The sequence below is a fragment of the Hemiscyllium ocellatum genome, chromosome 36 (genome assembly GCF_020745735.1).
Source record: "Hemiscyllium ocellatum isolate sHemOce1 chromosome 36, sHemOce1.pat.X.cur, whole genome shotgun sequence".
NCBI classification, from domain to species: Eukaryota; Metazoa; Chordata; class Chondrichthyes; order Orectolobiformes; family Hemiscylliidae; genus Hemiscyllium; species Hemiscyllium ocellatum.
Window position 1 is genome coordinate 7,303,419 of NC_083436.1, and position 12,938 is coordinate 7,316,356.

The following is a 12,938-nucleotide window of genomic DNA, read 5'->3' on the forward strand; positions in this document are numbered from 1 at the left end:
CCTAATTTCCATCACATCTCCCTTCTTAACATCAACTTGTTCGAGGGTATCAGCCTGTTTCATGCTGTCCTCACAAACAACAGGGTCCCTTTCACGAGTGAATACTGAGGCAAAGTATTCATTAAGGACCTCCCCTACTTCCTCCAACTCCAGGCAGAGGTTCCCTCCACTATCCCTACGTACACTCTGGCCATTCTCTCGTTTGTAACCTTAACATAGAACACCTTGGGGTTTTCCTTAATCATATTCGCCAAGGCTTTTCCATGCCCCCTTCTAGCTCTCCTAAATCCATTCTTCAGTTCTTTCCTGGCAACCTTGTAACACTCTAAAGCTCAGACTGATCCTTGATTCCTCATCCTTGCTCCTTCCTCTGGACGAGATGTTCTACTTCTCCTTTCATCCAAGGTTCCTTCATTCTACTATCCCTTTGTTGCCTCAGTGGAACAAAGGTATCCAGCACTTGCAGCAACCTCCATATTACCATTGTGCATTTCCCTGAGAATATCTGTTCCCAATTTATGCTGCACGGTTCCTGTCTAATGGCATTATAGTTCCCCCTCCCCCAATTAAACACTTTCCCCCATACACTCTGCTCCTTTCCCCCTCCCCATGATGATCGTAAAGGTTGCATAGTTGTGATCACTATCAACAAAATGCTGTCCCACAGAGATCTAACACTTGACCTGGTTCATTGTCAAGCACCAAATCCAATATGGCCTCCCCTCTAGTCAGCCTGTCTATATATTGAGGCAGAAATCCTTCCTGGACACAACTGGCAAAATCTGCTCCATCCAAACTATTTGCACAAAGGACGTTCCATTCAGTATAAGGGAAGTTGAAGTCACACATAACAACAACTTTGTTACTTCTGCACCTTTCCAAAATCCGCCTCCCAATCAGCCCCTCCATATCTCTGTTGCTATTGGGGGGTCTATAGAAAGTTCCCAGCAAAGTGACTGATCTTTTTCTGTTTCTGACTTCCACCCAGACTGACTCTGTAGACAAACTCTTTTTCTGCAGCTGTGATACTATCCCTGATGAGCAATGGCCGTTCACCACCTCTTTTGTCTCCCTCCCTATTCCTTTTGAAACATCTAAACCCTGGAACATCCAACCATTCCTGTCATTCAAGTCTCCGTAATGGCCACAACATCATAGCTCCAAGTTCTGATCCATGCTCTAAGTTCTTCAACATTATACCTGACACTTCTTGCATTAAAATAGACATACTTTAACCATCACACTGACTTCCTCACAGACTCTTTGCACACTGTATCTGCCCGTTCATTAGCTTCCACAATCTCTGGTCCATAGCTCCTGTTCACACCCCACTGCCAATCTTGTTTAAACCCTTACGAAGAGCTCTAGCAAACCACCCACCCTGAGTATTGGTGCTCCTCCAGTTCAGATACAAGCCGTCCTCCTTGTAGAGGTCCCATCTTCCCCAGAAGGTATCCCAATGATCTACATATCTGAAGCCCTTCCCTCCTGCACCAGCTCTGCAGCCATGTGTTCAGCTGCACTTGCTCTTTGTTCCTAGCATCATTAGCCCATGGCAACGGTAGCAATCCTGAGATGACTCTGCTCGCCCTGCCGTTTAGCTTCCATTTTCACTCCCCATATTCACTTTTCAGGTGCTTATGCCTTTTCCGAGCTAATCATTGGACCAATGTGTACCATGACTCCTGGCTGTTCAGCCTCCCCCTTAAGAAACCTGTAGACTCCATCTGAGACATTCTTGACCCTAGCACCTGTGAGCAACATACCATCCAGGACTCTTGTTTGCGACCACAAAATCTCTTGTCTCTTCCTCTAACCATTGAATCTCCTATTGCCATTGCTCTTCTATTCTCCCCCTTTCCTTCTGAGCCACACAGCCAGGCTCAGTGCTAGAGACCTGGCCGCTGCGGCATTCCCCAGGTATGTACCCCCCATCACCACCGACCCCAATCCCCAACAGCATCTAAAGTGATATACTTACAGTTGAGGGAAACAGCGACGTGGGATCCCTGCACTATCTGCCTATTCCTTTTCTCTCTCCTGACTGACACCCAGCTACCTTTATCCTGTAACATAGGTGTGATGGCCTCCCTGTAACTCCTCTCTATCACCCCCTCAGCCTCCCTAATGATTTGCAGTTCTTCCAGCTCCAGCCCCAGTTACTTAATGCAGTCTGTGAGGAGCTGGAGTTGGGTGCACTTCTTGTAGGTGAAGTCTGTAGAGACACTAGTGGTGACCTTTATCTCCCACATCCTGGAAGAAGAACATTCAACTGCCCTAGCTTCCAACACATCTGCTCTAAATTTCCAAAAAATATATAAACAAATGAACCTAACCGTACTAACTCTTCATGCAGAGCATGTTTGTTTTTGTTCAGAGGAGGAGGATGAGTGGGAGATACTCCACATGTAATATTTCAGATTTAGCCACTGCCTGAATTTATTAGTTCCCTTACCCAGCTGTCCCCGTGTCTGCTTCCGCTCCTGTTTAGCCTTTGCTCCGCTGATTCATGAGGTCAGTATTTTGTATTCAAATTTACCTTCCCGGCTGCCTCTGGCTCTTGCACTCTTGACTCCCCCTGCTGAAATACTTAAGACAATAAAGTAAACAGCTTGTGATGCCTTGGCATTTTCTGCAAGTTAGAATAATATAAGCAGGATGAATGAGTGGAGTCAGGTTCCTACAGAGCCAAGATTTTAGCTTTCAGTTTGTTGGGGTTTTGAAGTTGGTTGTGAAAGCTGCCATACATTTCTTAACCACAACAAAAAGCTTGACTTCTCTCTCTCTGCCAGAATTTTCTCTTGAAGTTCTTTCCTCCTGGACTGGAGAACCATCTCATGTGAGACAATCATTTTACTGAATGTGCCTTTGCCAAGGGTATGTTTAAGGAACATTTGCTATTTAGTAGTTAAACAAACTGTTATTCTGTTAAATTTTCCCAGTAGAGTTAAAGTTATACCAACTGTTCTTTCTTTTGTTTGTATGTTAGTTGTGTAAGAATAAAATGTGTTTTGCCTATAAGCTAGTCGTTTGACCACTTGAATCACATCTGGAACACAACACCTTATCTTTAAGGCCTTACCAACACCTTTAAATAAGTTAACGTTTAGGATGTAGACAATTTCCTTGAGGGGGTATGATCTGGTCCATAACACTCCTAAGCTAATAAACATGCTAACATAGTACTCCAAGCAAGTCCTTTTACTAGTTTGTGCCTCAGGGTAGCTGCTTCAAATCTCTGTCCAGCTAATTCAGGCCTCTGGGTTACTGGTTTCAGCCTCTTAAGTATGAGTCCAAGCATCTAGTTTACTCATCTAGATCTCTGGTTTACAATATTAGGCTTCAGAATTACTCATTCATGTCTCTTGATTACCTGTTCCAGTATTTGGATTACCGCCTCAGGCGAATCTGTATTTGCCAGGATTTGGTGTTGGAGAGACTGTTAGGTCTGAAGGTTGATAAGTCCCCGGGGCCTGATGGTCTACATCCCAGGGTATTGAAGGAGGTGGCTCAGAAAATCGTGGATGCGTTGGTGATTATTTTCCAGAATTCGATAGATTTGGGATCGGTACCTGAGGATTGGCGAGTGGCTAATGTTATACCACTTTTAAGAAAGGTAGGAGAGAGAAAGCAGGAAATTATAGACCAGTTAGCCTGACCTCAGTGGTGGGAAAGATGCTGGAGTCTATTATAAAGGATGAGATTACGGCACATCTGGATAGTAGTAACAGGATAGGACAGAGTCAGCATGGATTTATGAAGGGGAAATCATGCTTGAGTAATCTTCTGGACTTTTTTGAGGGTGGACGAGGGAGATCCAGTAGATGTAGTGTACCTGGACTTTCAGAAAGCTTTTGATAAAGTTCCACGTAGGAGGTTAGTGAGTAAACTTAGAGCGCATGTTATTGGGGGCAAAGTACTAGATTGGATTAAAAATTGGTTGGCTGATAGGAAACAAAATGTAGTGATAAACGGCTCCATTTCAGAATGGCAGGCAGTGACCAGTGGGGTACCGCAGAGATCCGTGCTGGGACCGCAGCTTTTTTACAATATATGTTTATGATATAGAAGATGGTATCAGCAATAACATTAGCAAATTTGCTGATGATACTAAGCTGGGTGGCAGGGTGAAATGTGATGAGGATGTTAGGAGATTACAGGGTGACCTGGACAAGTTAGGTGAGTGGGCAGATGCATGGCAGATGCAGTTTAATGTGGATAAATGTATGGTTATCCACTTTGGTGGCAAGAACAGGAAGGCAGATTACTACCTCAATGGAATTAATTTAGGTAAAGGGGCAGTACAGAGAGATCTGGGTGTTCTTGTACACCAGTCAATGAAGGCAAGTATGCAGGTACAGCAGGCAGTGAAGAAGGCTAATAGCATGTTGGCCTTCATAACAAGAGGGATTGAGTATAGAAGCAAAGAGGTGCTTCTGCAGCTGTACAGGGCCCTGGTGAGACCACACCTGGAGTACAGTGTGCAATTCTGGTTGCCAAATTTGAGGAAAGACATTCTGGCTATTGAGGGAATGCAGCGTAGGTTCACGAGGTCAATTCCTGGAATGGAGGGATTACCTTACACTGAAAGACTGAAGCGACGGGCTTGTATACCCTTGAGTTTAGAAGACTGAGGGGGATATGATTGAGACATGTAAGATTATGAAAGGATTGCACACTCTGGCAGCAGGAAACAAGTTTCTGCTGATGGGTGAGTGCCGAACCAGAGGACACAGCTTAACATTACGGGGTAGACCATTTAGGACAGAGATGAGGAGAAACTTCTTCACCCAGAGAGTGGTGGCTGTGTGGAATGCTCTGCCCCAAAGGGCAGTGGAGGCGCAGTCTCTGGATTCATTTAAGAAAGAGTTGGATAGAGCTCTCAAACATAGTGGAATCAAAGTTATGGAAATAAGGCAGGAAGTGGATACTGATTAGGAATGATCAGCCATGATCATATTGAATGGCGGTGCAGTCTAGAAGGGCTGAATGGCTTACTCCTGCACCTATTGTCTATTGTCTATTGTCACTGAATATTACCAGAGCAGATCCCTGGGTTACTAGCCTACACCTCTGGGCTTCTCGTCCATTCATACAGATTACTTATTTTGGCCTTTATATGACTAGTTTAGACTGCTGGATTACAAGGTGAGGCCTCTGGGTCACTATTTCTGACCTTTGGGCTACTAATAGACATAGTATCTGCAAACTGTTCACATAATTTAACCTCTTCAGCCTCATCAATCCAGTGCTGCTGATATATGGAGAAATAAACAAGAGGTCTGGGTTAATAACTCAGAGGCCTGAAATTTTATTTTATGTATTGATGAGATATGGGTGTCCCTAGCTATGCCAGTATTTATTTCCCATCTCTAATTGCCAGAGGGCAGTTAAAAGTCAACCACATTGCTGTGGATCTGAAGTCACATGTACCACAGACCAGGTAAGGATGGCAGATTCCCTTCCCCAAGGGACATTCGTGAGCATGATGGGTTTTGCTGGTGGCTTCCCTTTGATATGTCCCAGAGGCTGGTCTCGTATACCAGAGAAAGGGATGGTTAACCCAGGGTTAACCAATTTTGAACCTCTGGATTCCTTTCTCATGCCTCTGGGTTATTAGTTCAGATCCTTGAGTTCCTCACCAAGGCCTCTGGATTACAAATCTGAACCTTGAGTTTCTTAATCAGGCCTCTGAGTTACAGGACTGGGCTCTAAATTACAACACCAGGCTCTGGATTACTAGTTCAGACTTAATCCATACTTTATTAGTCTATCCACTCAGAACCAGAGGTTACCGGACCAGGCCCCTGGGTTGATAATCCAGAATATCTGGGTTTCCAGTCAAGACCTTTGAATTCCTTAGCCAGGCCACTGGGTTACTATTTCCGGTCTTTGGTTTACCCAAGGTTCTGACTTATAATACAGGATATTTGGCTACTAATCTAATACCGTGGATTAACCATATATTTCTCTGGGTTACTATACTTGGATTATAGTCTGGGTAATATTCCAGGTCTTTGATTTTTTAACCCAGACCTCTGGTTTATTTGACCATATTTTGACTTGGAGAGCTGTAGGTCAGATGCACTGGACTTGTACTGAAGGTAAAGAGGTTAGATTTTGAGGACAGTTTGCAAATACTTTAGCGTATAAAGGGTTAAACGTAGGTTTAATTTAGGTAAGGTAAAGATAGAATTTGTTAGGTTTAGTGAGGGAATCCATAGAATTAGAGCCAGTATATACAGGGATAACTTCAGGAAGGAAGGAAACTTTCTTTCCAGAAAAGAACGTGTTGGTGCTGGGGGTCAGTTGGCAATTTCAAAGCCGATTGACAGACATTTCTTACTTAGGGGCTTCAAATAGAGATAAGAGAAAGATTTACTGTGATCCAGTTGAATGGCAAGACATGTAGAAGGGTTGAATGGTCTCCTCTGTGCTAACTAGTTTTGGAAGCAGGTGAACACCTGGGCTAAAATGTTTAACCAATGACTCCAATGAAAGCTGAGATAATTCCAGACCGGTTCAACTATGTTCACAACTCTATTCCAGGTCCAGTACCTGTGCGGCTGGTGAATGGGCCTAATGTGTGCTCCGGGAGAGTTGAGGTCTATCGTAACTTTGAGTGGGGGACTATCTGTGACAATGGCTGGAATGAAAATGCACCAAGTGTGGTTTGCAGAGTGTTGAATTGTGGATCGGCTTTGTCAGCACCAAGAGGGGCCTACTACGGAAATGGATCCGGGGCTATCTGGATGGATAATGTGAGATGTAACGGGAATGAGCCTGCCCTCGATCAGTGTTCTGCCAACCCACAGGTTGGGAGTAACTGCACACACAGGAATGACATTGGAGTTGTCTGCTCAGGTGAGTGGGTTCCCATCACAAGGGAGTGGAGATTCCTGATTGGATGAGTAGGGCTGTCTTGTCAATGACTTCTTTGGCTAACTCTAACAATGTTCTGCCTGGTTCAGTAACAGATGAAGGAATGATCAGTGTCTTGAGCAATTCTGTATGATGATGAGCCAAGCACATACAAGAGGGAAGTCCTACACTCTGTCTGTGGGGCATGGTAATTATCCTGTTCTGCCTAGGTGTCTTAAAAGTGGGATAATGTGAGAGGGAGTCCTGATTCACCAGGGCTTGTGCCTCAGTATCAGTTGTTGGCAGCATTACTGACAGATTAGGCAGCATGCCATTCCCATTCTGAGAGTGACAATGCACGTGATCATCCATAAAATCCCCCCAAAAATTAACCAGGTCCCATCTCTGTTCCAGGTCCTGTATCCGTACGGCTGGTGAATGGAACCAACATGTGCTCTGGGAGAGTTGAAGTATACCGTAACTCTTTTTGGGGAACCATCTGTGACAATAACTGGGATAAAAACGAGTCGGATGTGGTCTGCAGAATGTTGAACTGTGGGACGGCTGTATCAGCACCAGGAGGCTCTCAGTATGGAGCGGGAACTGGAAACATCTGGTTGGATAGTGTGAATTGTAGTGGGACAGAGACTGCCCTTGATCAGTGCCCTGCCAATCCACAGGTGGGGATTAACTGCACACACAGTAGGGATGCTGCAGTTATCTGTTCAGGTAAATGCATTGAACCTGCTCCTCTGTGTTAGTTTACAGACTGATCTGAATTGAAGTCTCTGTTTTTAACATTTCTTCTGGCATCTGCATTAGGTGTCCAATTATATATATCAGTCTTGAAGATGCTGCAGTGGAGATTCTGCAATGCAGAATATACTGAGGTCTAAAACAGTCAAATATTGAATAATTGCAGAGAAATTTAGAATGATACAGAAAACCAAGTTGCATTTGAAATGATACAGATTTGTTAGGCGAGGCACATGGAAAGTATTTCCTTGAGGTGGAGGAATGGGAGGGGAGAGGCTTCCAGAACAAGAAGGAGACTCCTTAAAATTAGAATGATGCAGCCAAGGAGCACCAGCTCACAGAAAGAACAGTGGAAATCTACAAGTGTCCCCACCCCAAAAAATGCTGGGCTCATCAGTTGGTGGCTGACTGGTTTTATCCTATTCCTGACTGTGTATATGTTATCTGTGCTAACATAGTCTTGAAAATGATGCAATGAAGATTCACCAAAATGTACTGCAGTCTAAAACAATTAAATCTTATGTGTTTGCAGAGAAGCTAAAAATTAAAGGTAAAATTAAGACATATTCTGTTTAAAATGATGGAGAAGTTTTACAGATTTGATTGGATAGGTATATGGAAATTATTTCTTCAGGTTTGGAGGTGGGAGGCTAAGGAGGGCTTGCATAACAAATGGGAAATTCCTTAAAATTGGAACCTGTCCATTCAGGAATTAAGCAGGAAGCTCTGTCTGACACAAAAAGTAATGGAAATTGGTTGGTCAGCAGGAAAACTTGCAACTGATATTGGTAGATATTTGTTCGATAATAGTTAATGAAGTTTTGAAAAGTTTCTGCCATTTGGCAGAATTCTAACTTTGTCATCATTTGATTCAGCTGTTCGAATTTGGTTTCCAACCTCTTCCTTTATAGAGGTGCATTTAAATTCATCACATTTATAAATGTAACTACAGAATGGAGGATGCGATGTGGGTGCAATGATTTGCAGGGTGGGGAGTGGGGATCATAAACTGTTTTGAGAATACATGACGTGAAGTGAGAGGAGCTAAAGCAGCGATTGCTGTCTGCCATGTAATTTGATCCAGACAGTACAGTTTACAATACACCTTTCAATTTCTTTCTCACTTGTTGTTTGCACTTGCTTTCTAGGTCAAATTAGAATTGAGTTAATTAAAGACAAAAATCAGCTACTCATTCATTCTGAAATTTGTGCAATTTTTATCATGACCTCTTGATCTGCAGAATGAGCTTTAAGATAATGTCATAGGTTGAAAGTCTACCCTGGTGTGTTTAACCAGTTATAGCAACCGGCAAATAATTACTTTTTGAAAATTAATTTTTTTTCAAATAATTTTCCTGATAATTAACTTGTCATTTTAAATCTGTTAAATTGTAATTGCAATGATTCATTTCAATTCAAGCAGAGTTCACCTATCCAACAACAGTTTATTGTGGGACTTGTAAAGAAGGACAACAGTTTTAGACTGGAGATATAACTAGTAGCAAATGTAGGCTGGAAAGAACAGGGGCAATTGGTGAACAGAATTTAATGATTAAAGATGCTGTGAGCAAGTTTTTTTTGCAAGTTAGAATGTAGGAGGCCAGGCAGGTGATACTTAAAAACTCATTTTGGCCTGAGCACAGTCTAATTTCATCTGTGACAGGGTGACATGAGTTAACAGAGTTTGCCACAGAAATAGAAGACAACAGCATTAATCACAGTATTTCTGATGAAAGAAGTTAAACATTGGGGAAAATAATGTTTCTACCCATTGATGTCTAATAGTTCCACCTATTTAAATGGCTTCAAAACTTTTGCATTCAGTACAGATCATTAAAATTACCATTAATGCACAATGTCTTGTTATTCACAAAAAACTTTATTTTTCAGCTACTGTCATCCTTGAGTTACAGAACCAAGGTGAACATATGATAGAAAAATGCAATTAAGATGCAGATCGATTATGATCGAATTGAATTGTGGTACAGTTATGTGCGATTGAGCCTTTTCCCACATTCCCATAGAGGCTGAATGTTAACCAGCATGGGGAGGGATGTGACAGCAGGTTGATATGTCCAGCTGATGACATCATGAAACTTGATGTAATCCCTGACCAGTTTTAATGTTTTCCTGTCTGTACTCCAGGTCCAGTCCCTATACGGCTGATGAATGGTATCAACATGTGCTCAGGGAGAGTTGAAGTCTATCGTAAATCCAGTTGGGGTGCTGTCTGTGACAGTTCGTCAGCCCAGGCGATAGCGAGCGTCGTCTGCAGGGTGTTGAACTGTGGGGCAGCTTTGTCAGCAACAAATGGTAGTCACTACAGTGGAGAGGGGACTGGTATCATCTGGTTGGATAATATGCAATGTGTTGGGACAGAGCCTGCCCTCGATCAGTGCATTGCCAATCCAAGGGTGGAAAATAACTGTACACAGGGACAAAATGCTGAAGCTGTCTGCTCAGGTGAGTGCCTTTATCCTTGCTCTTTGAGTATTATTTTCTAAATTGACATGGTAGAATTCAAATTGATCTTGACCGATTACTAGCTAACTTATCAGTCCATTCCTCTAAGTTGCTGGCTCATGCCACTACCCTTGAGGTTTTGGAAAAGATAATCAAGTGTGTAGATGGAGGCAATGCATTTCACGTTGTCTACTTGGACTTCAGCAAGGCTTTTGATAGAATAACACATGGCAGACTGATAGCAAATGTATGAAAAAGACCATGGAATTCAAGGAAATTTGATTAATTAATCCAGAATTGGCTGAGTGGCAGGACACAGAAGGTGATGGTCAAAGGGTGTTTCGGTGATTGGAACCCTGTGATATGGGCATCCACAGGGGTCGTGTTGGGATCCTTACTGTTTGAAGTGTTTGTAACTAATATAGACTTGAAGTTCATGGATGATACTAAAATTGGGGAGCAGTAAATAGTGAGGAGGATAGCCTTAGATTGCAGCAGGGGATAGATAAGCTGGTCAGATGGGCTGATCATTGACAAATTAAATTCAATCTGGATAAGTGTGATGTAATGCACTTGAACAGGACAAGTGAAGTAAAGGACTACATGATGTTTGGTAGGACCATGGGGAGCACTGAGGATGTGAGGAAACTTTGTACGCATGTCTATTGGTCCCTTTTTGAAGCAGAACTGGCTGATTAAGTGGTTAAGAAGGTGCCCAGTTTAAGAACAGGGAGGTGATGCTGGAACTGTATAAAATGTTAGTTAGGTCACAGTTAGAGTATTAGGTGCCATTCTGGAATCTGGGTTAAAGGTGGGGGTGGAAAAGAAATTTACCAGAATGTCGCCTGGGCTGGTGATTTTGAGTTATGAAGAGAGTTTGGATAGACTGGAGTTGCTTCCTTGAAGGAGAGAAAACCGAGGGCTGGTCATAATTGAGATGTATAATAGTATGAGGGGCGTAGATGTGGTAGATGGGAAAAATAACATTCCCATTGGAGAAGGCATCAGTGACAAGGGGGCATAGATTTATAGTTAAGGACAGATGGTTTAGAGGAATGTGTAGAAAAACATTTTCACTCAGAGGATGGTGAGAATGTGGAACTCACTGCCTGTCAGGGTGGGGGAGGCAGAAACTGAACTGATCGGGTAAATCAAAGAAATGGGATAAGATCTCCTAGTCATGATGGAGACATAGTTACAGGGAGATCAGAAATGGGTAATTAGCTTTCAGGGAGATTTGACATTTCAGAAACACAGGAGGGATGCAAAAGATGGTCGGATAATAAGAGAAGAGATGAGGACAGTCATGAGAAATGATCCAGGCTCGAATGATGTAGCTGGTGGTGGTAAAAGGAAAGGAGACAGAAGTAGCAGTCGTGTGCAGACACCTAAACAATAGCCACACTGCCGGAGGGATCCAATTTAACAAATAATAGGAGTATGTAAAAAGAGCACAGCAATAAGTATGGGGGACTTTAATCTTCATGTTGATTGGGTTAGAGATGTTAGAGGGAACAGCTATGACAAGCAAATTCATAGAATGTATTAGGGAGTTTCCTAGTGCAAAATGTCATGGAGCCAACTGGGGAACGAACAAGCGATCCTGGATCAGGGTAAAAGATTCCCTGAGAAGAAGTGATCTTACCTTGGTATCATTTCATATTCAGTTTGAATGTGAGAATCTTGAGTTGGAAACAATTGTGTTTAATTTAAATGAAGGAAATTATAATGAAATGAAGAGAGAGTGGATTGAGTGGCTAGACTAGCGGGAAAGACAGTACGCAAGTAGTGGCAGACATTTAAGGAGGTAATTTAGTGACAGCTCCAAAGACTGGAATAAATTTAAAAGCCCACAATAGAGGACCAGAAAGATAATAAAGAGAGAGAAAATAAACCATGAGGGCAAACTAGTGAGGAATGTAAACACTGATGATAAGAGCTTCTTTAAATGTATCAAATGAATCTGAGGATTTAGTTATTAAGAATAAGGAAATGACAGAGGACAGTTCCACCACAGAACACACTACGTGGTATCCTTCATTAAAGACAGCAGTCTCTCCTCCCACTGACTTGAAGATGCCCTCGAATGCATCTCATCCAGTTCCCGTACCTCCATATCCGAATCCCATCCCTCCAACCGCAACAAGGACAGAATCACCTCTGGTCCTCATCTTCCAATCCACCAACCTTTGCATAAATCGCATCATCCGCTGACATTTCCGCCACATCCAAATGGACCCCACCACCATGGATAGATTTCCCTTCCCACCCCATCCGCATTCCAGAAAGACCATTCCCTCTGCAACTACCTGATCATGTCCATGCTCCCCAACAACCCACCCTCCCCTCCTGGCACCTTCCCCTGCCATCGCAGGAATTGCAAAACCTGCACCCACACCTCCCCCCTCACCTCTGTGCAAGGCCCCAAAGGAGCCTTCCACATCCATCCAAATTTCACCTGCACATCCACACATGTCATTTATTGTATCTGTTGTTCCCGATGCGGTCTCCTCTACATTGGGGAGACTGGACACCTTCTCGCGGAGCACTTCAGGGAACATCTCAAGGATACTCGCACCAACCAGCCCCACTGCCCTGTGGCCAAACATTTCAATCCCCCTCCAATTCTGCTGAGGACATGCAGCTCCTGGGCCTCCTCCACTTCCACTCCCTCACCTCCAGATGCCTCACCTTCCACTGAGGGACTCTTCAACCCAAGGGCATCAATATGGACTTTTCCAGTTTCCTCATTTCCCCTCCCCCAGCTTACCCCAGTTCCAACCTTCCAGCTCAGCACCGTCCTGATGACCTGTCCCACCTGCCAATCTTTCTTCCCATCCATCCACTTCACCTTCCTC

At 43.4% G+C, this 12,938-nt stretch overlaps 1 protein-coding gene across 1 annotated transcript in view; it reads left to right on the top strand.

Annotated features, from left to right (window-relative positions):
- The window catches only part of LOC132833278 (deleted in malignant brain tumors 1 protein-like), a 119,889-nt gene that overhangs the window by 41,096 nt on the left and 65,855 nt on the right, over nt 1-12,938 (top strand). The window contains exons 8-10 of the mRNA XM_060851441.1: nt 6,550-6,864; nt 7,276-7,590; nt 9,763-10,080. Coding sequence (XP_060707424.1) covers nt 6,550-6,864; nt 7,276-7,590; nt 9,763-10,080 — 948 coding nt within the window. The remainder of the gene's footprint in view (nt 1-6,549; nt 6,865-7,275; nt 7,591-9,762; nt 10,081-12,938) is intronic.